Below are 24,658 nucleotides of genomic sequence, written 5' to 3'. Positions count from 1 at the left end.
TGGAAGTCTCACTCACTACTAAAGCTCTTTGGAAGGAGGAAAAGGAAGGAAGTGTGCTTGACAAGATGAAAATGAAAGAGGAAATCCAATCAAGTACATAGGGCCATTAGTAATTTTGTCAAATCAAAAATATATATTATGGAAGAAAATGAAAAGCTTGTTGGAGCGTATACGATGCTTACCAAACCTTCTACCAAATAGGTGATGGAAATATTGCCATTTGAATTAAAAGATTTTGTTCTTTATTAGCTTTCACAAATTTGAAAAAACTAATGTTGTTGCATAAGTATAGAAAAAAAATAAATTTAAGATCACTCAACACTAATAATAATGAGCCATTACCTTTTAAAAATGAATATCTACAAAATATTACATGGTAGAAGCTATTAATGCGAATGTGAGATTAGTTTGCACCTTAACCCAAGAAATAAAATATATGCCTTTAAATAACATTAAATGCTTGAAATTTTGTTGCACTAGTAGGAAAGCAAGTAGAATGTAGAAGCTATAGTAGAAGATATAATATCCTAACTAAAAGAAAACCTTAGATTCATGATCATGAACATGCAACTCCAGACATATTGAGGGTCGTGAATATGTAGCTTCAAATGCAACATTGTTATATTTGTTGGAGATGCAAACATTGTCAATTTTAACTTCTCCTATGACATAAGAAAGGAAAATGGGAACAGTCGGTGGCGTTTTACGTGCATACAAATCAAAAGCATACATTAAGGTCAATGAAAGATATGTCGTTGCTCCCATGAATACATAACATCACTTCAACAATCAAAATTGCACACTTACGCAATTATCTAAGCATGAAGATAAAGAACAGACCTTCACAATCAGTCATCTCTATGTCAAGGTTGATGAAAGAAGCAACACTCGGACACATATGATATGAATGCAAATGACTACATGATTCTATACAATGTTCCTCCTTTTATAGGCTACTCCTTTTGATCAACATTGGAAGTATCACATATGCACAAGAAATCCATGTAATAATTCCTACAGGCTACAAGCCGGGCACTTATTGAACCTACATGCTTCCACCAATGCCTTACACACACAACTTTTTCATCTGATAAATGTGGCAAAGGAAGGAATGATGGTCTTTATAATCAAATCCGTTCAAAACAAGCTGCAAGCAATACACCAAACAAATACAATAACGAACATGTGAAAGCATACACTCATTGCAAAGCACATCCTTTAGAGACAGGTCAGGTTATAAAAGCATCCTATCTCTATGACCCCATTGATTCCCCTCACCGCCCCCCCCCTCTCTTTTCCTCGTGCAGCAAAGAATCACTAATGAGACAAAATGAGATTTCAATAGAAGAAATGAAACAATAGAGAAGATAGATATTACTGAATATTTGGCCAGCTATGCAAAGGGCAACGTTGTTACATAGCACGTTAGTGCATGGAGGGGAAATGTTTCAATAGGCAGACGTACATGCCATTTACATGTATGAGGGAATTTATTAAACAGCAACTTAGTGCAATGTATGTGTAGGTTATTTTAAGATTGAAAAATGTATACATGTAAGACAGGGTTATTTAATTACATGAGAAAATGTAAAAATGAAGCAATAGGGATATTTTTAATACATGGGATTCATGAACAGTGACTCCTTGGGGGCAACAACATGAAATATAAGTATGCAAAGTAAATCAAAATAAGACATGATTAAAAAACGTCAAACGTGATGATGAAATAATGTAAAACACATTTAAATTAAATATCTTCTCAACATCCCCAATGGAAAAATTGCATGCAATAATGAAGAGCATGTGAAAGAAATCAATGATTTAGAACTCAATAATCAACAGCATGTTAGGAATGAATCTATGAGTGCAATACTAGAATCTTGGTGAAAATAAAAAACATCAAAAAAACAATGCGAAAGCTTCTCTATAAAGATATCTTGTCAAGGTCACAGGCAAGCAACGCATTGGATAATTGCCTCTGATCCATTACTAGAACTTATCCACAATAGTAAAGCATCGTCTAATTATACAGCAAAACAGATGCACAAAGACTCAATGGTGGCCAAATGACATGCCAACAAAGCAACCAACCATCCAACACCGGGAGGTTTAATTCCCCCTCAACCAAAAGCAATAGAAGTGCTATAGAAAAGGCAAGGCAAAAGCACTTGCGATGAGCAAGGAGGGAAAAAATGCTACCACGAGCAAAGTACACGGGCAACCACCGACTGAGAAGGAAGAGGGAAGAAGGGTTGCCCAAGTGAGAATAGAAGCATATCAAGATTGCATGTCAACATCACAATCCAAGGCATGATCTTGATATCACACCAAATACCATGGACCACGCAGTCATAAGACAACTCCATCTTCCACAAAAATAGTACGACTCGCAATCACTCTAGCCTAAGTGATGCCCATGCCAAAGATCTCAACAAAGGTATGTTCATTAGATGATGCACCAATCCATTTACAAGGTTAAAGTAATCTTGACTGAGACTATTTTCCTCAAGGTTAGCCAACCTTCAATTGTAATTTTGTCCCTCGCTTCTACCTGGGCTACAAAGGACAATTGACTATTATCGTTGCCAACACGAGGGAGTTTTGCCTCTCTTTGATCTTGAACAATAGTAACCAACTTATTGTTTTAATCTTTGAGCCCAAAGGTCCCAATGGCATCTATAGTTTTCCCAAGGCATCTCGTACAAAGACAAGTACATTAAGAGACCATGCGGCCATATTTTCTACATTCAAAACAATGGGTTCATTTTATCCATTAGGCAAACCATGTTACCTAACGTGGATAATTTGTTGAGATCTAAATGAATCTAGGATCATGTCCAAACTCATTATCTAAAAACAACAAAGTGCGAAGTTTCAATCGTATGAGTCACTCATAAGGTTGAAAACCATGGACTACATCATGCATTGCAAGGACCAACTACTATGACATCCCCAATGACATCATCACACCCAACATTGGGTGTAGACCATATACCTGGATGAGTCTATGAACATGTCCAAACTCGTTCTCTAAAAACACAATATAGTGCAGTTTCAATCTCATGATAGTCACTCATAAGATTGAAAAACCATACACTCCATCATGCATCAAGGACTAGCTACTATGACATCCCCACTGAAATCATCACCCAATAGTGGGTGTAGACCACCATAGTAAAACATATGCTATCACATACAAATCCACACCCACATATTTAAGCAACTATTAATACAATGCTCCTCATACTCAATCTTCTCTACACTCCGAAGGTGAAGGGCAAACTCAATCGTGACAAAGACTAGCAATAAAGGAGAAGACTAATAAAAAAGTAGTCCACATTCTCTTCGACAACTTCTAAAGACTATAAAAATTCATTTTAGTCTCTTCCAAACAAGCATCAAAGCAAAAACATGCTTAAACAATCTAGATGATAGGACAACACACCACTTAAGATAAAAGGAATTTGTTGGGATATACCTTTTGAAACAACTATTTTCAATGTCATGATAGCCACTTACAAGGTCAAAGACCATTAACTCCATCACACACAATAAAGACTAGCTACTATGACATCCCCACCACCGACGTCGTCAGTGCGCAATGATCGTTGCAGACCATAGAATGAACATGTACTCACATATACATATATCCACACACACATGCTCACTTAAGCACCCATTTATCCAACATTTCATCAACGAAGGGCAGACTCAACCGTGACAAAGACTAACTCTAAAGGAAAAGGCTAATTAAATAGTAGTTCGCATTCTCTTCATTCAAGCTACAACAACTTCTAAAGACCAACACACACACACACACATATATACATACAAATCCAAGAACATGTCCAAACTCATCATCTAAAAACACAAAAAAGTGCAGCTTCAATTTCATGATAGTCACTCATAAGGTTGACAACCATAAACTCCATCACGCATAGCAAGGACTAGCTACTACGACATATACCTAAATGAGCCCAAGAACATGCCCAAACTCATCCTCTAAAAAACACAACATAGTGCAATTTCAATCTCATGATAGTCACTCATAAGGTTGGAAACCATAAACTCCATGACACATAGCAAGGATTAGCTACTATGACATCCCCACTGATGCCATCAGCGCCCAACCGTGGGTGTAGACCGTAGTATAAACATGCTCTCACATACAAATCCACACACCCACACATACTTGAGCGTCCATTTATACAGTGTCTTTGTACTTAGCTTGTTGGCACTCTGGAGGTAAAGGCAAACTCAGCCATGACAAAGGCTAGCACTATAGTGTTTCATTTTTACTTCCTCTCAAACGAGCAATTCTTGCTTAGAAAAGATAGCTAATAGAGCAACACACCAATTAAGATAGAATGAATTGATCGCAATATCAAACTTCGCGGTGAATATAGCTGAGCAAATTGTTCTTTCAAGTCCACTAATACAAGCTCTCTTTCTATGCATAATCCTACGCATTAATCATAGCGACAACCTTGGAGATGATTTTCCAAAGCATTTATTAACTCCACGGCTAAGTATAAATTCAGATCAGATTGACCTAGATGCATAGCCACAAACTTGACCCTCATACATCTTGCACACTACACTCTGATTGCCCTCTGCAAGCAAAGACTTCTTAAGACAAAAATGCATTGCTATAGAACATAAGCATTTCTACGTACCTCTCACTCTACCAAACCTGTAAATTGCACTTGAAACCCACCCTAAAATGAACCAAACTACCACATCACCGCAGGAGTAAAGAATGTTACAAGTTGATTATAGCCGAATTTAAAAACTTATGAATTAAGAGACATCGACATAAGCCAAATTGACGTTGTCACCCCAAAGCTTTGCCCAAATGTTCCACAGTGTCTTTCCCAGGGGGTACAAATATAAAATCCCCCCAACCAGAATTCTCATCATTGATCTGCAAGACAAAAAATTTGAGCTTCAGGGAGAAATACGGATCCTTTGCATCACACCTTGTTGATCTCATCCTTAATATGCTAGGGGGTACCCGAATGTCCCATAATAAAACAACATACCAAGTGGTCTTTTATAAATAACTTCACCTTAACCCACTCAAAAACACAAAGACGTTCTTACCTCCAATTTCTTTAGAACATCTTCAAGGCTTCCAACCTATCACAAGCAAAGGATTCATTAACAAGATCTCTTCAACCTACCACCAATGGACATGCATGCACAAAAAAGGCCAGTCCAAGAAAATGCCCACGTGGATCGTTCTCAAGCACAAGCAAAAATGCAGAATCATACATTATAGGGATTAGCGACCATGGAATCCACACCAACTTAAATCAGCACCTCTCTCTCTCTCTCTCTCTCTCTCTCTCTCTCTCAGCCCCGCCCAGACCGCCTCTCTCTTTTCCGCTCAGCCCAGCCAAACCCAAGCCACTTCTCTCGGCTCCTCTACGACCGCCCCTCTCCAACCACTCCTCTCCGACCAGCCCAGCCCAACTTGGTTCTGTCTGCTCAGCTCAGCTCCACTCTGCTCAGCCCAGCCCACTTCTCTCCACCCAACATCTCTCCCCTCAGTTGACATAAAGGTAAATAAAACTGGATTCAGGCTGAGATTCAGGAGCACGAAGCCAGGTACAACAAAGCACTAAAGATCAAGATAGAAGGCCTTCCTAAAGGCTGGTTCAACGAGGATATGTAGAGCGAGACTATAGTACAAATCAAGGCAGCCACCCCTAGCATTGAATGGCCCTACCAGTAGAATACGAAGATCGAATGAATTCCACAACTAATATCCACCGCTCTAGAGGGCATGCCGTAATTACACTTAGCACACAGGCTATACAAATCAAGCTTCTTCACCAAGCTGAAAGGGACCAAGTTATGGATAGCTGAAGAACTCACACGAGCTCAGCTGAACCAAAAGGCGATGGAACTAGCCAAGGGCAACACTGCTAGGACGGATGGAAAATGGGCACTATGTCGTGAGCATCAAGAAATTTAAATTAAAACCAAAAGACCAGAGGAGTCTTGAACTGATGTATGGCCGTTTAATGTCTTATTTTCAAACTGCAATGTAGAAGCTTTATAATGACTCAGAGATTGCACTCCTTGAGTGCCCTCCCTAGAAAGATGTATTGGCTGTACCATAGATCCTGAAGGGTCTCACAAGGATGTTAATACAATCGTATCATATCATATCATCTCTCTCTCTCTGTCTCTCTCTCTCTCTCTCTCTCTCTCACTCACATGCACACACACCACCCCCACACATCTCTGGACCCATGCACACACAAGCCCACAAGCGCTCATAATTTCACTGGCCAAGTTATGAAAATTTTTCAGTTCACCTGAATATCCATATTTACTCGGATAGATGGATTTGCTCTTTGTTGCTGCTTTGAAGCTTTTACTAATGCCTTCTCTAGGTCTTCCTGTTAGCGAAAACCACACCATAGAAGCAGAGATTACCTTCATACACCCTTCTGCATGGACAACTGTAGGAAAGGCCAGAGCTTGCATACCAACCTGCATAGGTCTCTTCCACATTTCTCTTGTAATCTGTAACTTTAACTTTACTAAAACAATACCAGTGTCAAAACTATACAGAACTTCGCTGGGAGAATACAGACCTTACGGAAAAAAATTGGAACAAATCGTCGTTTGCTGCTTCTTAGGATCAGATGTTCAGACTGTCACCAGCATAAGCAAAACAAAATTAGATTTTATGTTGCAATGTACTCACCACATACGCCCCAAACACAACAAGGTTACACGAATGCCACAAAAAACAAAGGCCAGAAAGAAGATACAGGATATGCATGTGCCTAGTAATCCAAAGAGCTCATCTGTCCATTTTCTCACTGATCCTATTAAATATTCCACATGTATGAAATTGAACATGCAAACACTCCTCATCTTTTGGCAGATATGACCATCACTAGAAATCGCCATCGCACTGACTCCAGTTACAATGTAAAAAAATAATCAATGTCACAGCTCATCACAATTGAATGGCACCTACAAATTGATATATGCAAGTGTCGGAACATGCACGTGTATCTTTCTGTTGCATGTCAGTTTTTATGCTCACAAATGGGCTGAAAGTCGTCTGAGAGTAGTTCTACTCTCGGTGTGCTTGTGGCTCTTCGAGTTTGCATATAGAGCTTTTCAGTTTGCAGAACATGCAAGTGTGTATGTAACCTTTACTTATTAATTCACTCCAGATGGAACAATGTCAAACCACTTATGTAGCAAATGAATCATACTTACACAAGGTGTCAAAGGGTTGGATGCATTTCAAAGGTGCCTTTGAGCTTCTAGTCTGCCATGCATAGGCTATGCATCAGGGAAGATCCTCCAGGCTTTTGTTTTCCAGCCATCTATTCAATCTTGTCAGTGATCTTTCACTTCCAAGCCCCCTTTGTTCACTCCAGCCAGCTACAGCCTCCTTTGCCTATCAAAGCTTGCATTTGTTGGCTAATTCGTTAGCTTTGCAAGCTATCTTTCCAGTCCCCTACTGGTTGATTCAAATCTGAGCCTATCTCAGCGTGCTCTCCTTCAATCCTAGCCCTCCTCTCTTATCCTCTCTGCTCCTCTGTCTGAGCCTACCATGGCTTAGGGGCTTGCTCAAATCACAAGTATACCTTCAAAAGGCTCAGATATATCCAATCTTACAAATTAACTTTTTTTAATAGAACAACCAAAAGAACAAAGGAGTTCGTAAGCAACTTTAGACAAATTAAATTTATAAAAGAAGACGATGAAGAAAAAAACAACAACTAATGAGCTAGCACAAAGGGCTCAGGTGCTTGCTCAAATCACATATATGAATCAGATGGAGCTTATTAACAACAGTAGCAGCTATATCTCCAGCAAATGGTGAAGCTTATTGTGCCTCAAGGACATCCACCCTTCTCTCTCGGGATTTTGCAAGGGAAGAGAAGGTGGCGTGCCTCCATAAGTGGGATGCACATTTCTCTTTGGTGAGCTAACCCAGTGTTGGAAACATACTTGCCTGACGACATATCTGTTTCCAAGAGCTTTAAGAGGACTTCTGAATCGCCTCTATCTTGGGAGGATTTTAAGGTTAAGTTCATAGAAAAACTCAAAATACTAGCTGAATTTGGTTGGAGATATCATAGCCAAAGAGTGTGTGAGATGTGTAGTGTGATGTGTTGTACAAGGCGATCTAGTACTAGTTCATGTGTGAGTCATGTGTGAGTGCCACGTGTCACTAAGAAACTTATTCCATATGCACTTGGTGCATGTGTGTGTGTGTAGCCTATATAAGGCTTGTACTTCAATCGTCGCATTTAGTGATGATGAATGAATGAAAGCCTTCATGGTTTTCTACATTTGTCTACCATTTCTTCACTCCCTACCTCTTTCTCTCTTTTTCACACACCATGCAGGTTAACCCTGCCACATCATCATCTCCCTACTCCTATTTCGTCTCTAGCTGCCTCCTCCTTCCAGCTGCTCCTACCCAATTAGGGTTTTCGCACAGCCGCCTCACCTTGCCTCTGTTTCCACCTCCCCACTTAGCCGCCTCATGTCACCTCTCTTTGTAGCCTTTTTGTGCTCCTTTTTGCCCGTTTAGCCTACATAGACCCCTCAATCGATCCTCTGCTTGCCACCCTTCATGGAATTATAGAAAACGTTACATTTAAAATTTTGAATGCAAGTTTCCAAGATACCAATATCACCAACTATCGATGATTTAAGATCACCATGCAGTAGTTCCACTAGTTTGGATTCCAAAATTTCAATCCATTTTGGTTTTTAACAAATCAAGAAAACGTATGGAGCATGCTCATAAATGAGTGTGCATAATTTTAGCACAACATTGGAGGCCCCTTAAACCATACAACAGAAGTCGACCATCAATGAGCAAATTTTTGACGCTTCAGGAGACCTTTTCGACCATTTTTGGAGCTGTTGCTTGCATTTTTGTGTTGTCCTGAGGTTGCTCCTGCGAGCCGCCTTCAACAGAGCCGTTTTGGGACTATTTGTAGCCTCTAACTCATCTAGAATAGCCGATTCTTGGATTGGTGACCTATTGGTGCATTTTGGTCCACCTATGCCCCTACTACAGCATCTCAATGTAGCTTGGAGCTAATTTGCTAAAGCGCTTCACTCTTTGACTATGATATCTCCAACACCCCCCTTCAGAACAAAGAGTGTGAGACCCAACATGCAAAGAGCACACCGATCCCCCCTCCACCGCAATACTGCAAAGAGCAAGTCCAACTATCCAACACCTCCCGTGTGAGTGTGACTTCTCAGTCAGCTTGCGACCCGCAAGGGCAAACTATCACTCGTCATCCCCCCTTACTCTAAACAGGGTGGTCAATATCATGAACCAAAGTAAAAGACGATACTTTCATTTTTGGGGAACAACCCTTGGCAGAGTACCTCTTATTGACTCGAAATACATTCACTTTAGGGAGACAACTCAAGGCTGAGAGCCTTTATTTGACTCAACACAAACACACATAGCATAGGGACCTAGAAAGCCCAACCCTGGTCAAATAGATCCTCATCGTTGAGAGAGAGGCTGCTGTAGCTGCATGTATCTCCTCCAAGGGCTCTTCAAGTTCAGCTTGGTCTTCAGCCAGAAGATTGGCATGATGCTTCTCTTGTTCATGTGCTTTCTTCTTGAAGCAATGGGCTTCAATGTGTCCTTTTCTCTTACAAAACCTGCAAATAATGTTATTGTTGGTCTTCCATTTGCTTGTGGAAGCAAATGCATGATCAACAGGAGAGGCAAAAGCGGCTTCCTTATTGCAATGGTCCTTCTCAATAAGTGCCACCATATCATCAAACGTGGTAGTGGCAAGACGAAGGATCTCAAGAGTGCTCAAAGCGCAAAATTCCATGCATACTCTTCATAAGGACGACCATCTTATCTTCGTCATTAGGGACACTTTTCAAACTTGAGAGTTGTTTAACAAGAGATTGAAACCGAGCTAGATGATCACTCTCTTCAATTTTCAGATCATAAAATTTGAGCTTCAAAAAGACTTTATAGTTGGTGATTTTATTACCAAAGAAGGTCTCGAGGCGACTCTAAATCTACGTAGCTGTTGACTTGAAATCCAAGCTAATGTAGATATTCTGGAAGCCAAAAGACTGCTCCAAAATGCCTTCAAAGGCCTCAAAGTACTGCAGATAATGTCAAGTGGCCGACTACACAGCAACAGCAATAAAAGGCTGTTCTTGGCGTTGAAAAACCTCCAAAACTGCTCTATTGAAGGCGACTATGCAACAGGAGCTCAAAAACCCTAGATTCGGTGATGAAGTGCTTTGAAATAGACTTGAAGGTCCACACGTGCAGGTGCAATGATCCGACCAGCAAGGAAGGAGGCTGTGAAGGGCACCTAGAGCTCCAAAAGGTCTCGAATCAGGGTGGCTGGCTATGGAGGCAAAAAAGGCCGAAAGGAGGCACCAACTGAAGCAAATAACTGCAAAGAGGAGGCAGAATGGAGACGGAATAGGCTAGCTAGAGGCGGAAATGAACAAGGGGCGAAATGGAGAAGGGCTGCAGGAAGAAGGGCTGAAGCAGAATTAGGGTATTCATCAAGTATATCATGACAAGTGAAGTACAAGCCTTCATATAGGCTACACACTCACACACTAGCACCTAGTGCATATGGGATAAGTCCCATGATGACACGTGGCACTCACACATAGGCTTCTACTAGATCACCTAGTAACACACTCTTTGACTATGATATCTCCAACAGCTATTTGATTCAAGTTCGTTCAATTCTCTATTTCGAGAAATATTCTTGCTGCTTTAGGAAGCTTCATCTGCTATGTTGCATGATCTATTCCTCTCCACGTGGTAGATGATGATTCACTCTATGTATGTTTATGTTGAGTCAATACAAGTTCTCAGCCTTGAGTTGTCCCTCTAAACTCAATGTATTTGGAGTCAATAAAAGGTACTTTTCCTTGGATTCTCCCCCAAAAATGATTGTATGGTTCTTAACTTTGGTTTGATGGTATTGACCACCCAGTTCAAAGTAAGGGAGGGTGACGAGTGATGGTTTGCCCTTGCCTGTCGCAAGCTGACTAAGAAATCACTATCACACGGGAGGTGTTGGATAGTTGGACTTGCTCATTGCAGTATCTCGGTGGAGGGGGGATCGGTCTACTCTTGGCATGTTAGATCTTACACTCTTTGCTCTGAAGTGGGATGTTGGAGATATCATAGCCAAAGAGTGTGTGAGATGTGTGGTGTGATGTGTTGTACTAGGAGATCTAGTACTACTTTATGTGTGAGTCATGTGAGTGCCACGTGTCAGGATTAAAAAGGGACTAGAACTATAGGGAGAGGGGTCAAGGAACCTTGGAAGCTTTAGTACCTCACGTATCGAGGTCTTAGGGTGGGCTGAAAGGGCACGCCTAATGAGGTATCACCACGCATGTGGTCGCATCCATCCTCCCATTCCACCCCTTCTAGGAGCATCTCATTTGACATAAGGATTGGCCCACATTGAGTCAATGAGGGGGTGTACAAAGATCATCGACCCATCTATGGCCCCCATATGAGGAGGACATCAGGGTTTAGGGTTTAGGAAATGTGCAAGGGTTACCGATTGAGGTGTCAGACAATTCATATCGTGTGACACCTCAATTGGTACCCTTGCACATTAATCGGTTTAGAATAAGTAGGGAATGAGATGCTCCATCTGCTCACGAGAAAGAGCCTTGGTGAATAAATCGGCAACATTTTCTTTTGTAGGCAGTAACTCAGCTCTATCAACTCATCCGTGATCAACTCCCTGATGAAGTGGTAGTGAGCTTGTGAGCCCCCATATAAGGAGGACATCGGGGTAGTGGATCTGTAAACAGGAAGGGTAGGCTCAGCTGCAGCAGATTCGGGTTGCAGACTGATAACCCTGTCAGGTGGAAATCTGGCCAAATCAAGATCGCCACAAAGGCACCTGAATGACCTACCTAACGGGCAGATTTTTGGAATGTTCCAACCTTGCAGTCAACCAACAAGCATGTCGGTTCAAATAACCAGACCAGGTCAGCCTGCTTTGGTCAACAGATTACTAGGCCAACCCAATCCGCTAGGACACAATCGGTGGGTTTGGTTGGCCAGTTCTGGGGCAAGAATTGCCCTATTTAATTCAGGCTCCTGCCTAAATATCTGCAACCCACTGAAGCCCTTCTTTGAAGACACACAGGAGCAGACAATCTGGAGCATCTATACCGCAATTCTGATCAAGCTTTCCAGATTGAATTTTGCCCAGTACTTTGCTGGATGCCCATTGAAGCCCTTCTTTGAAGCCACGCAGAAGCAAACAATCTGGAGCCTTCCTTTGCCCCTATACCTCAGTTCTAATCAGACTTTCCAGACTGAATTTTGCCCACCACTTTGCTAGATGCTTGTAGCTTCATCCTGAGACAATCCAGCCACTCTTGTGATGACCATAAACTGTGCGTTTTTTAAAGTACTACTCCCCCCCCCTTCTCTCTCTCTCTCTCTCTCTCTCTCTCTCTCTCTCTCTCTCTCTCTCTCTCTCTCAAAGGTTCAACCGCTTCAGGCCTCTTGTTCCCCTTCTCTCGCACTTCTCGCTGAGCTGAGCTCCATGGCACACCCACGGGGCCTAGCTGCTTCCATAGCTCGAGGTCTTGCAGTTTGTTTTCGCTTGTGCCTTGCCATCCCTCAGAAGTTGCAGCTCAGCCTCCCTATTGGTCCTTACGAATGCTTTGTGGTCTTGCATTGTTAAATAATTCCCCTAGGGAGAGCACTAAAAAGTAGCATAGGAGTAACCTTAGAAGAAGATCCCCTAGGTAACCAATCCCCTTGATAGAGGGTTATCCACACCCAAGGTTAATAGCCCATGGAGCTAGAGGGGTGATGAGGGAGTCACCATACATTCCAAAGCCTTTCCCAACATGGAAGAAAGGAGGAATCTAGGGATGGCTTCTACAAAGACAAAGGTTGGATGGAAACCTTGACTGGCTGCAAACATTAGTTTCAATTCTTTTGAGGTGTTACATGTGGATCCTTGCATGGATACACTCGCTACTTCGTGCACGTGATCCTCCACGAGTACCTTCTTCAAATAAGGTGGGATTGGAGAGCCCTTGCCTGGATTCCACCTTGACTGCACCACTCTCGGAAGTCACCACCACCTAGTTTTCGTAAGTGAAAAGCTTGGATTCAATACCACGTACTAGCACATATGCAGAAAGTGGAAGCAAAATGGGACCAGGTCACGAACTTGCCGACCAACAATAGATGATAAAGAGCAAATCTATTCCTCTCTGAAGATTTTGAGGCAATAGGAGAGCTTCTGGGAAGCAATTGACTGATCTAAAGGCTCTGGGAACCCTGACACAGCAACAAACAAAAGGCAAATCTGTCTAGAGCAGTTCTCAATCACTCGGGGCAGGCGAGATCAGCAGCAACAGCCTTAGAAGAGATGAAAACAGCGAAAACGATTTCCTTCTCGTACACTTCGACCCCTGGCACTCCAATCCTGGTGGGCGAAATGGATAAGGCACCAATCTAGCACCCCGAAAGCATGCAACAAAGATTTCGTCCAGTTTTGGAGGCCTAGAGCAGCTCAAAAAGGAAGCGAATTTCTGAAAATGACCTGTCTGGTGACCCTGGAGTGGATCTAGAACAGCCCTGGAAAGCCTCTGGCAAGTGCACCTCTGCGAATTCTCCCGCCTAGAAGCAAATCGAGTTCACTGGAAGCTCCAAACTGCCCAAAAAAATGTGATATTGATAGATGCCTAGCCTGGAAGGCTCCTGAAAGAAGTGCGAATCAAATTTGGGCCTCTGGGAGGCAAGGCATGCAACCAAAAACAAACTGATTTGGAGGCTCTTGACACAAAAACGAAATTCATTTTTAAGCTTTTGGTAGCCCCGACAACCTATCAACAGGCCACATACTACCCTGGTAGTCGGAAACACTATTAGGTCCGTATGCGTACGGCCTTTTTCTCCATACGCCATCCGTACAACCTTCCATACGCGCCCTTTTTTTAGGGGGAAAAATCGGGATGCCCAACGTTTAAAACCTTATTAAAACTGTATTTTCAGACCCTTATCCAATCTGTGCGCATGTCTTGACTCTGCTCCTCGAATCTCGAATTCACCCGACTAACGTCGACAGATATCCGACATGGCTATGGTTGGCTGTGGTTGGTTGTGGCTGGCTTCAAGGCTGACTATGTAACGGGACTTTGCTCTTTTCTTCAACAGGTAGGTCCCCTCAAGGCTCAAGCTCAGCCCTTCACCTTGCATCTCGCCCTTGTGCAGCCCCGATCCCCTACTTGGTCCAAACTCTAAAAGTCACCGTACAATCAGCTCAAAAATCGGAGCAAGCGTCAAGGTAAAGCTATATCATCTCTCTCTTCCAATTTCCAACAGTTATGGCTGCTCTCTTCTGTGAGGGAAAGAGTGAGGGAGTGGAACGATGAAGACAGAGAGAGAGAGGGAGACACAAGAAGTGTGGGTGTGTAAAAAGTGTTGAGCCACACCACAAACTCATAGGTTTTATTAGGATTAGGGATTCACCCTATGACTGTCTTAAGACAGTCATAGGTGTCATAACATTTTAAAGGGTGGCAACATGCCTTTACCCCAACAACCTCCCACCTAAAGGCCAATGTGCCTAAAGGGGAGAAAAGAATAAAAATTACAGCAATATACAGTTACTGTATACAAGACCATAAAATAAGAATGGTCTCATCCTAATCCCATGATGTGGCGACAATGTGCAAACCGCTCTGTAGGCAAGCTCTTAGTGAGCAAATCTGCAGGATTATCATCAGTATGCACCTTCACAAGCTCAAGCCGCTTGTCTTCCAGTACCTCCCTGATGAAATGGTATTTCACATCTATGTGCTTGGTCTTCTGATGAAAGACCGGATTCTTTGCCAACATGATAGCACTCTGACTATCACAATGCAAAACTGGCATATCTCCTGTAATGCCCAAATCTCCCACCAGCCGAGTAAGCCATATTGCTTCCTTGCAAGCCTCAGTGGCTGCAACATATTCAGCTTCAGTGGTTGACAGAGTAATGCATTTCTGCAACCGAGACACCCATGATATAGCACCTCCTGCAAATGTGAAAATATAACCGGTAGTAGACTTCCGGTTATCTGCATTCCCTGCATAGTCTGAACCTGTAAAACCATGCACCAATGCATCCTGCCTACCATAGCATATGCACAAGTCTTTGGTACCCTTGAGATGCCTCAAGACACCTTTCACTGCTTCCCAGTGCCGCTTGCCTGGATTTGCCATATACCTGCTGATGACTCCCACCGCAAAAGCAATATCCGGACGAGTGGCAACCATGGCATACATCAAAGAACCAACTGCAGATGCATACGGAACCTTGGCCATTTCAGCCTTATCATCATCTAATCTGGGGCTGTCCTTACTGCTGAGTTTTAAATGTGGAGGCAACGGGGTACTAATAGACTTCCCCCCCTCCATTTTAAACCTCTGCAGTACTTTGTCAATGTACTCCTTCTGTGACAGAAACAAAAGTCCCTTGGACCTGTCACGAATAATCCGCATACCAAGAATATGGTTTGCATCACCTAAGTCTTTCATGTCAAAAGACTTATGCAGTTGCTTTTTCAAAGCACTAATCTCATGCTGAGATTTGCTGGCAATCAACATGTCATCCACATATAGAATGAGTAGCATCAAACTGCCATCCTTTGCCCGTTTGGTGTACAAGCAGTGATCGGTCTCACACCTATGATACCCTTGGGACTGCATGAAGGCATCAAACTTCTTGTACCATTCTCTTGGCGCCTGCTTGAGTCCATACAAGCTCCTCTTGAGCTTACACACAAGCTGCTCTTTCCCTTTAACAGCATATCCCTCTGGCTGACTCATGTAGATCTCATCATGAAGATCTCCGTGAAGAAAAGCAGTCTTCACATCCATCTGACATAAATCCATGTCCTCATGAGCAACAAGAGCTAACACTGCTCTCAAAGTAGTCATCTTGACTACAGGGGAAAAGATCTCATCAAAGTCAATGCCCTTCTCCTGCTTAAATCCCTTGGCAACCAATCTGGCCTTATACCTTGGTAAAGCATTTAAATCCACTTTGACTATGTAAACCCACTTGCATGGCAAAACCTTTCTGCCTGCAGGTAGCTGCACCAAGTCCCATGTATCATTTTGAAGTAGGGAGTCCATTTCTGACTGCATGGCTTTCTCCCACTTCCTTTAATCTGTTCTTCCCATAGCTTCCTTGAAGCTGGAAGGCTCACCACAATCTGTCAGCATGATAAAATCAGCCACATTATTGGCTCCTGGAACAAACCTGTCAGGAGGCCGTTGTACACGGGTGCTCCTCCTAACAAAATGTTCCGAATTAGGCTGCTGTCTAGCCTGTTCGTCATGCATGACGGGTGGCTGTACCACCATATTTGGCTGTTCTATAGCGCCATTTGCTAGCATATCCAGTGGTGCATCATTGGCAAAATTTTCTGGCTGATTTTCAGCCTGTATACCCTCTTGGACAGGGTTATCTACAGCAGCCTGCTGCTGCATATTAATAGGCATTCTTTGCTGTCCAACATCATCATAAACAACCCTCCTGTATTCCACAGGTTGCACGGGTTCTTTGTGTACACTATCTTCTTTAAAGATGACGCCATTGCTGCGTATAATCTTCCGTTTGACGGGATCCCATAACCTGTACCCCATTTCACCTTCGTCACCGTAACCCATGAAGATGCATCTGAAAGACTTTGGCTCCAGTTTGGTGCGCAGTTCTTTGCGTATATGAGCAAAGCACTCGCAGCCAAACACACGTAAGTGCTTATATGAAGGTGGCTTGCCAGACCACACCTCCTCTGGCACTTTCAACTCCAAAGCCTTGTTCGGCGACCTGTTAATTAGGTGAACTGCTGTTTGCACGGCTTCTGCCCAAAAGCCATGGGGCAATGCAGCATAAGACAACATACATCAAACTTTCTCCTGAATAGTTCGATTCATACGCTCACTCACACCATTTTGAGATGCATTATGAGGGGCTGTGAGTTCCTCTTTAATGCCCTTAGCTTCGCAAAACTGTACAAAAGCATGTGACACATACTCACCCCCATTATCGGATCTGAGGCATTTCAGCCTGCGTCCTGTCCGATTCTCAACCTGAGCGACAAACTTCTTGAAAGCATCTAAGGCATCGCTCTTATGCTTCAAGAAATAGACCCACACTCTGCGTGTGGCATCATCAATAAAAGTAATGAAATACTTTGCACCCCCTAGTGATAGCTGTGGCATCTCACACAAATCAATGTGCACTAGATCAAGCGGTGCTCTATTCTGGGGAGTTCTCCTCTTATGAGGAGTCATAGAATGCTTGCCAAATATGCAATGATCACAAGTAGGCAAATCTGAAAATGAAAGAGACGGCAGATAACCCAAACATGACAATTCTTGCATTCCTTTAACGGACATGTGTCCCAACCGGCTATGCCACAATGAAACCTTCGGCAGCTCAGTTATGGCAACAACATGATTACCTACACTGGAAACATAAAGAGGGTACAAGGTATCACTCTTATAACCCTCAGCCACTACAACCTGGCCATCAGTAATCACCCATTTAAAATCCCCAAATGTGGTGTGGTAACCACTGTCATCCAACAAGCCAGTGCTAATCAGATTTTTCTTGATTTGCGGCACATGGCGAACACCATCAAGCATAAATATGCGTCCATCAGGGAATACTATCTGTATACTGCCAATCCCTGCAATCTGACATGCATAGTTGTTCCCAAGGTGAACAACTCCATGAGTACCTATGTAGGAAGTAAACCACTCCCTATGAGGCGTAACATGAAAAGAAGCACCTGAATCCAAGAGCCAGGTGTGCATGTCATGGCCATCAATAACCAATGTACGTGCAATTACAGCAGAAGAGCATAAAACATCATGTCTGTCACTATCACTGTCCTCTGCTGCAACATTCACTGCATCCAAGTCATCTGCCTTGGCCTTGCCTTTGCCTTTGCTTCCACTGCCTGCATCCTTTGTCTCAGCCTTCTTGGCTTTCTGATCTCGTATAAACTTGAAGCACTTAGACTTCACATGTCCCTTCTTGCCACAGTAAAAGCATTCAATATCCTTTTTGCCACGGGACTGACTGCGGGATTTGGACTTGCCAGCAGATCTCCCCTTCTGCTGAGTCCTACCTCTTTCCTGAACCTGCAAAGCATTGGAAGACTTGCTGCCCATATTATTCTTCCTGCTCATCTCCTCCATAAGGAGAGAGCTCTCCACATCAGCATACATAAGAGTGACATTTGAATTTGACAGAGTGGTCTTGAAAGTGTCCCAACTCTCAGGGAGGGTACACAACAAGAAAGTAGCCTTGAACTCCTCATCAAGGTTCAATCCCTGTGCAATAAGCTGTGTAAAGATGGCATTCAACTCACTCAAATGTGAGGTCATAGCTGTACCTTCCTTCATGCGAAGATCAACAAGCTTCTTCAACCAATAAACCTTACTGGCTGAACTCTTTTGGGCATACAACTCTTCTAGCCTCTGCCATAGGCCATAAGAGGTCTTTTCAGCCTGGACATTGAACACAAGAGAATCAGTGAGAGTAAGCATAATAGCAGCTCTTGCGGACAAATCAAGCTCCTCCCACTCATCATCTGCCATCCCAGATGGCTTGACACCCTTCACCCTTATGGGCTTAGAAATCTTCTTTAGCAGAAGTACATTCAAACACTGTTCTGCCCATAATGCATAATTGTGTGCCCCTTCCAATTTCTTTATGTTCAGTATTGAAGATTCACTTCCCCCTGATGCCATATCAGATAAGGAAAGTGTCTGACTCCCTGTAAGTCAAAAAATGACTAAATAAAATTCTGATTTCTCAGAAAACCTGCTCTATCAAGAGCCAGGAGCACTCACAATAGTGCTGTTTTTTACTGTCAAAAAATCTGCAGCAAAACAGAAAATTTTCCCTCCAGTCACTGTACCTACTGACACACTGTCCCGTGCTCAAATAGGCATAAAACAGTAACTTCAGAATGCTGCAGCTGTTCCACAAGTGCTTTATCAGTGCATCATCATCTGACGAAGCACAAAACACTGCTGTCCTGGACACTTCTCCCACCTCAGATGAGGTATTGCACTGATTTTATATGCATAAACCACTTGTCATACACTGTTTTGTCCACTGAAAAAAGGCTCCAAACACCTCAGCCTGTCACAAACCTGCAACAAAGTATGGGACAAATCCCAAACAATCACCCTTCTGCCAAGGGGATAAAAGGCATCTGAAGTTCTCAAACAGTAACTCAAGTGCTCACAAGCAAAATCTGAGCAAAATCCCCTTGATTTGACACCTGTACCAAGTGAAAAAACACCTCAACACTGAGGTAGCATACAAAATACAGCGCTCTCCTGACACTTTCACCTGACAATGTAATGCATAAACGGCCCTGTGTACACAATAACAACACAGATCCCAACGTACAAACACTGAAGAGAAAATCTTTTGAGCACTGTCAACGATGGACAGTTAGGGACCGAGTAAACTCGATGCGCCCTGGCCAAGCGTGGCTCAACTGAGATTTTCAAAGTGTCGTACACAGAATGTGACCTGCAAGAAATGTCACTGAGTACACTGCGGAAACAAGACCAATGTGGGCACCCTGGCTCCACACTGCCTCAAGGCATACACTGCATACACTTCCAGGTAAAAGCCCTATGAAATTGTCACCCGAAAACTGAGATTTGCACTCAGCAAAAGCATACAAGCCCTCTGCAAATTAAGGCATCTGACCTCCCTGAAACAAAATAACTGTGCAGCCACCACACACTGTGGCACTAGTCACCTCAAGCACGAGGGACACGAGTGTACTTGCTGTACCTCAAACACACAGTTTAGAACTGAAAAAATTCCGGGAATGAAGAGCAAAGTGCTCTCTCTTTTCCTTCTTCCCCCAAAAACAAATATGTGCCTGCTGTACCTTTTGTACCTGCGCAGGGTACCCTGTACCTGCGAGGGCACGGATCCCAAAAAACAAATGTCGAAGGTCTTGCACGCGTCCTCGCCCGCTGATGGAGGTCGGCTGCCTGTGTGCAGCCGGCTGCTGCTGGTCACGCGACCGTACAGCCGGTACGACGGCCTGTACGGATTCCGTACAGCCGGTACGGCTGGCTGTACTGGTTGCTCCGGTACGGCTGCCCGTGTGCAGCCTGGGTGCGCGCCGGTGCTGCGCGCTGCGCGCACTGGTTGCGCGCAGTAGCAGCTAGCAGCAGCTAGCTGCTGCTGCTGCTGTGGCTGCTCGCGCGCGACCTGCGCGCGGCTGCTCCTGCACGCTGCTGCGCGCCGCTCTGATACCACTTGTGAGGGAAAGAGTGAGGGAGTGGAACGATGAAGACAGAGAGAGAGAGGGAGACACAAGAAGTGTGGGTGTGTAAAAAGTGTTGAGCCACACCACAAACTCATAGGTTTTATTAGGATTAGGGATTCACCCTATGACTGTCTTAAGACAGTCATAGGTGTCATAACATTTTAAAGGGTGGCAATGTGCCTTTACCCCAACATCTTCTTAGTTTAGTTGAAGGAGATCTTCAACAACCTACAAGGCTTTAGCCTTCAAGTTCTCTTTTGCTCCTTTGTCTTATGTGTCGTCTTGTGCAAATTTGCAGGTTGCAGGTCTGCAATTTGAAAATGGGAAGACAAAGAGGACCTGAATGTGAATTTGTAGAGAGTGCAAGTACTGAAACCGGCCTCTAATCACTCAGAGGGCAGTGGAACTAAACCTTTAATCACTTCAGCACTTATTTACAGCTCACAAAGCATATATCACAACCATTAACCATTGCATGATCACCATTTGGCATTTACCCATTTGTTCACAAACAAAACCACTGAAAAAGGGATGGAGGCTAGAATGCCCCTGCTCAACAGACATAGACAAGTGCACCCGATTGGCCCCAAACACTGTGGCGCCCCTTTCGGTATTTCTTTATATTTCACAGTGAAATGATTACAAGTTGCATCTGAGAGACCTTCCCTACAACTGAGCACGCAGCCCCAATTTACTAAGCCTTCGCAAGGCTTTCAAGCATAGAACACCATCACATAAGTGCACTTAACCCATAGGCTCAACCCAAAGGCATTCTCTTTTCCAAGTGCAATTTCATTGGCTGTCCAGATGCAATCACACTGCACCCCAGCTGCACTCTCTTTGAGTGGTTTCCAGATGACATTCACAAAGCTTTTCAAAGCTCCAAAATAAAATCAGCAAAGTACCCAACCAAAGAATGACTCATGTAGCACTGCCTGAGCACCTGTGAGCCAAGAAAGAGGCGGCACACGAGGCCAACCAATAGCTTATGGCAAAAAGAAATTGCAGTAGCAAAATCATAACTCACCAAGCCCTGAAGACTCGAACCAAGTCCTCAATCGCCAAGAGGACATAGTAGCCAATGCCCAATTGCATTCTCAGCCAAAGAGGAGTGCAAAGGCATGAAGAAAGAGCATTTACAAGAGCCGACCAGCAAGAATTCCACTGAAAAATGCGAAAAGAAGCACTTCTGTCGCGAGGAAGTGGGAGTTCTTGGGCTCAAAAGAAGCGTGCTTCAGAGAGGAATGCATTGAGAAGGTTTTGGAGAAGTTTCATCGCCGGAAAGTCTTCCAAAACTGAGAAAAACCAGTCAACCAGCGCGTCCGACCACTCGAAATTCAACAAAAAGCTGTAGCTTTGCAAGAGGAGAGGCCTAGGAGGCGATAGAAGAAAAAAGGTCCAGAAAAAGCCACTTTTGCAAATTCGACCAGCAAAAGAAGTGCTCAGCTCTGCCCGTTCTACCAAACGCACGGAGGGAAAAGCATATCACTACGAAGGGGAGGCAGAGGGGAAGCCATCGGGCCAAACGGAAGTCGAGGAATCCAAACGGGTGAGGAGTTATGAAGAAAAACGGAATTCAGCTGAAGGAGACTGAAAAACCAGTCCAAAATCTCAACAAAGGGAGAAGATGAGAGAGAAAACCACATATGTGAAGTTTAGAAGGCCCAAGAAGGTCCAGGAATGGCAAAGGAGCATGTAGAAGGCACTAGAGCCACCTAGAACTCTAGGGGGGCCACTGAAGGTACATGGCCCTCTAGGGGGCCCATTAAAAATGCCACATCATCATTTCCCAACAACCACTCTTTTAATTCCTTGGAATGCCTTTGGGCCTAGGGATTAATTACGCTTATGTGCTCGGCACCATGCCGCGTTTAATTACACATTATTAAGCCCACACTTGGACTTTTAAAACCAAAGTTGTCACGGTCTTGTAGTACATTAAAGTACTTAGAATTTCACGCCCCCGTGACATACCCCTTTCTTGAAACAGCAAACCACAGTTTGCTGCCCCAAAACACAGGAGTGAGCATGAAATATAGCATAAAAGAGTATACAAGAAAGCCGCAGCTATAGTATACAGAGACAGTGAAAATATGGCTAGGAGAGGCATGCATCCATCCATATACACTGCTCAAAATCTCTGTGATCCTCGGCGATCAATAGTCAAGATGCATCAATATCATGAAGTCTCACAGCAGAAATACTGTCAGCTCAGTATCTCGGATGAAACATACAGTGTCATCAAGCGATCTCATGAAATCACGGTGAGCCCGTCTGTACTGAGGGAGTGGAGGTGCTACCCCCCTCTCGAACACCAGGTAATGCTCCAGACGCTCGCTCTGCTGGACTACCTGTAGGAGCCCGGACCGCAGTCGGCTCTAACTGGAAAGCATCAAGGTAAAGCTGCAATATCCCAGGTGAATTTGTCAGTTTACCTTCCTCCATCCATTTCGCATCAAGTGATGGGTAATTTTGAAATTTTACCAAGTAGCGACGGATAACTTTATCCTTGAGCTTTCTATCTCTGTGTGCCAGAATCTGCTCTGGGACCAGAAGTTCATCATGTTCTTCCACTTCAGGCTGCATCTCATCAGGTACATCCTCGGGAATATCTCCATGATATTGCTTTAACAAGCTCACATGAAAGGCATTATGTATCTTCCAATGCGGAGGCAACTTCAGCCTGTAAGCTACCTCGTTTATCTTTTCAGAAACCTGGAAAGGACCATAGTAACGCATGTTCAGCTTTGTGTATAACCTTTCCTTGCCTTTCTTATTTTTCAGCCTTGCCTTTTGAAAACGCAGCAAAACCCAATCACCTTCTGTGAATACCAATTCCCTGCGGTGCTTATCTGCTGCTCTTTTCTGCTTGTCTTGACTTCTTTGCAAGGCATATTTGATCTTCTTGTAAGCCTCTTCAAGGCTTTCCACAAAACGATCAGCTTCGAAGATTTTCTCTTTTGTATGCAAAATGGGAGGTATCTTGCTAGCACCTTCCACTATTTCAAAAGGTGCTTTACCTGTGGATGTGTGCACCGTATTATTGTAAGCATATTCCAGCAAAGGCAAATAATGCTCCCATTTGCTTTTGTGGTCTGAGACATAGCATTTAAACATATCCAAGATGGTAGAGTTTTCCTGCTCCGATTGTCCATCAGACTGAGGGTGAAAAGATGACGAAAAATTCAGCGTAGTGCCCATATTTTCAAACAGTCCTCTCCAAAAGAGGCTGGTCATCCTCGGATCTCTATCACTGATTATGGATTCAGGCATCCCATGATACTTGAAGACATGCTGCAAAAACAATTTGGCCATTTGATATGCTGTAATTTTCTTTCTTACTGGCACAAAGTGGGCTTGTTTGCTAAACCTGCAAATTATTGTCCACAATTCATCATGTCCAGTAGGAGTACGTGGAAGATCAAACACAAAATACATAGCTATGCTTTGCCATGGTCTATCCGGAATTGGCAAAGGGTGTAACAACCCAGGTGCCTTCTGCCTGTAAAACTTTACTTTCTAACAAACCATGCATGTTCTCACATATTCTTCCACATCTTTCCTCAAAGATGGCCAATAAAAGTATTGCTCCACTGCTGTAATTGTCGCTGTAATTCCCCTATGTCCTGCATATGGAGGAGCATGACTTTCCATTATGACTTTCTGTCGAATTTGATCAGTGACACAGAGTCGTCCATGCATCAAAATGAAACCCTCTTTCAACATATAGTGATCATGCCTTTGACCATCAGAAAGCTGTTCATAAATAGTTGAAAAATCAGCATCATTAACATACTGATCTTTCATCACATCTAACACATTGTTATAAGCAATGCTCACTGCTGAAACACTGGGTTTCTTGGAGACTGCTTCAGGCTGTGGTTTCCTGGAAAGTGCATTAGCCACGATATTTTTGTTACCCGGCACATGTACAATTTGAAAATGAAACATTGAGAGGAAGTTAGCCCATCTCATGTGCTTTTCAGATAATTTTCTCTGCGTGAGAAAATATCCAAGTGATTGATGATCTGTCTGCACATAAAAATCAGCTCCAAGAAGGTAATGTTTCCATGAGGTCAAAGCATGTATCACTGCTAACATTTCCTTCTCGTATGTCTGCAAGTACAATTCAGCATCTTTGAGAACTCTACTCTCATATGCAACCACTCTGCCATCCTGCATCAAAGTGCCTCCTATGCTGTTTCCACATGCATCACAAGTTACAGCAAAGGGTTTTGCAAGATCTGGCAAGGGTTCAGAACACAACTTTTGCTTCAGCTCTTCAAAAGCTGCATTT

At 43.4% G+C, this 24,658-nt stretch overlaps 1 protein-coding gene across 1 annotated transcript in view; it reads right to left on the bottom strand.

Annotated features, from left to right (window-relative positions):
• Positions 1-4,391: 4,391 nt before the first annotated feature.
• LOC147895544 (protein TIC 22, chloroplastic-like) overlaps positions 4,392-24,658 on the bottom strand; it is a 39,912-nt gene continuing 19,645 nt past the window's right edge. The window contains exons 5-8 of the mRNA XM_087383947.1: positions 6,609-6,668; positions 6,327-6,410; positions 5,104-5,139; positions 4,392-4,924 (exon numbers count right to left, since the gene is read on the bottom strand). Coding sequence (XP_087240073.1) covers positions 4,835-4,924; positions 5,104-5,139; positions 6,327-6,410; positions 6,609-6,668 — 270 coding nt within the window. The 3' untranslated portion in view covers positions 4,392-4,834. The remainder of the gene's footprint in view (positions 4,925-5,103; positions 5,140-6,326; positions 6,411-6,608; positions 6,669-24,658) is intronic.

This window comes from Dipteris shenzhenensis, chromosome 13, assembly GCF_047967505.1.
Source record: "Dipteris shenzhenensis isolate YYH24624 ecotype China chromosome 13, Dip_SZ_1.0, whole genome shotgun sequence".
Classification (NCBI taxonomy): Eukaryota; Viridiplantae; Streptophyta; class Polypodiopsida; order Gleicheniales; family Dipteridaceae; genus Dipteris; species Dipteris shenzhenensis.
Note: the sequence above shows the minus strand (reverse complement) of the source record. Positions and strands in the feature narration are given on the sequence as shown.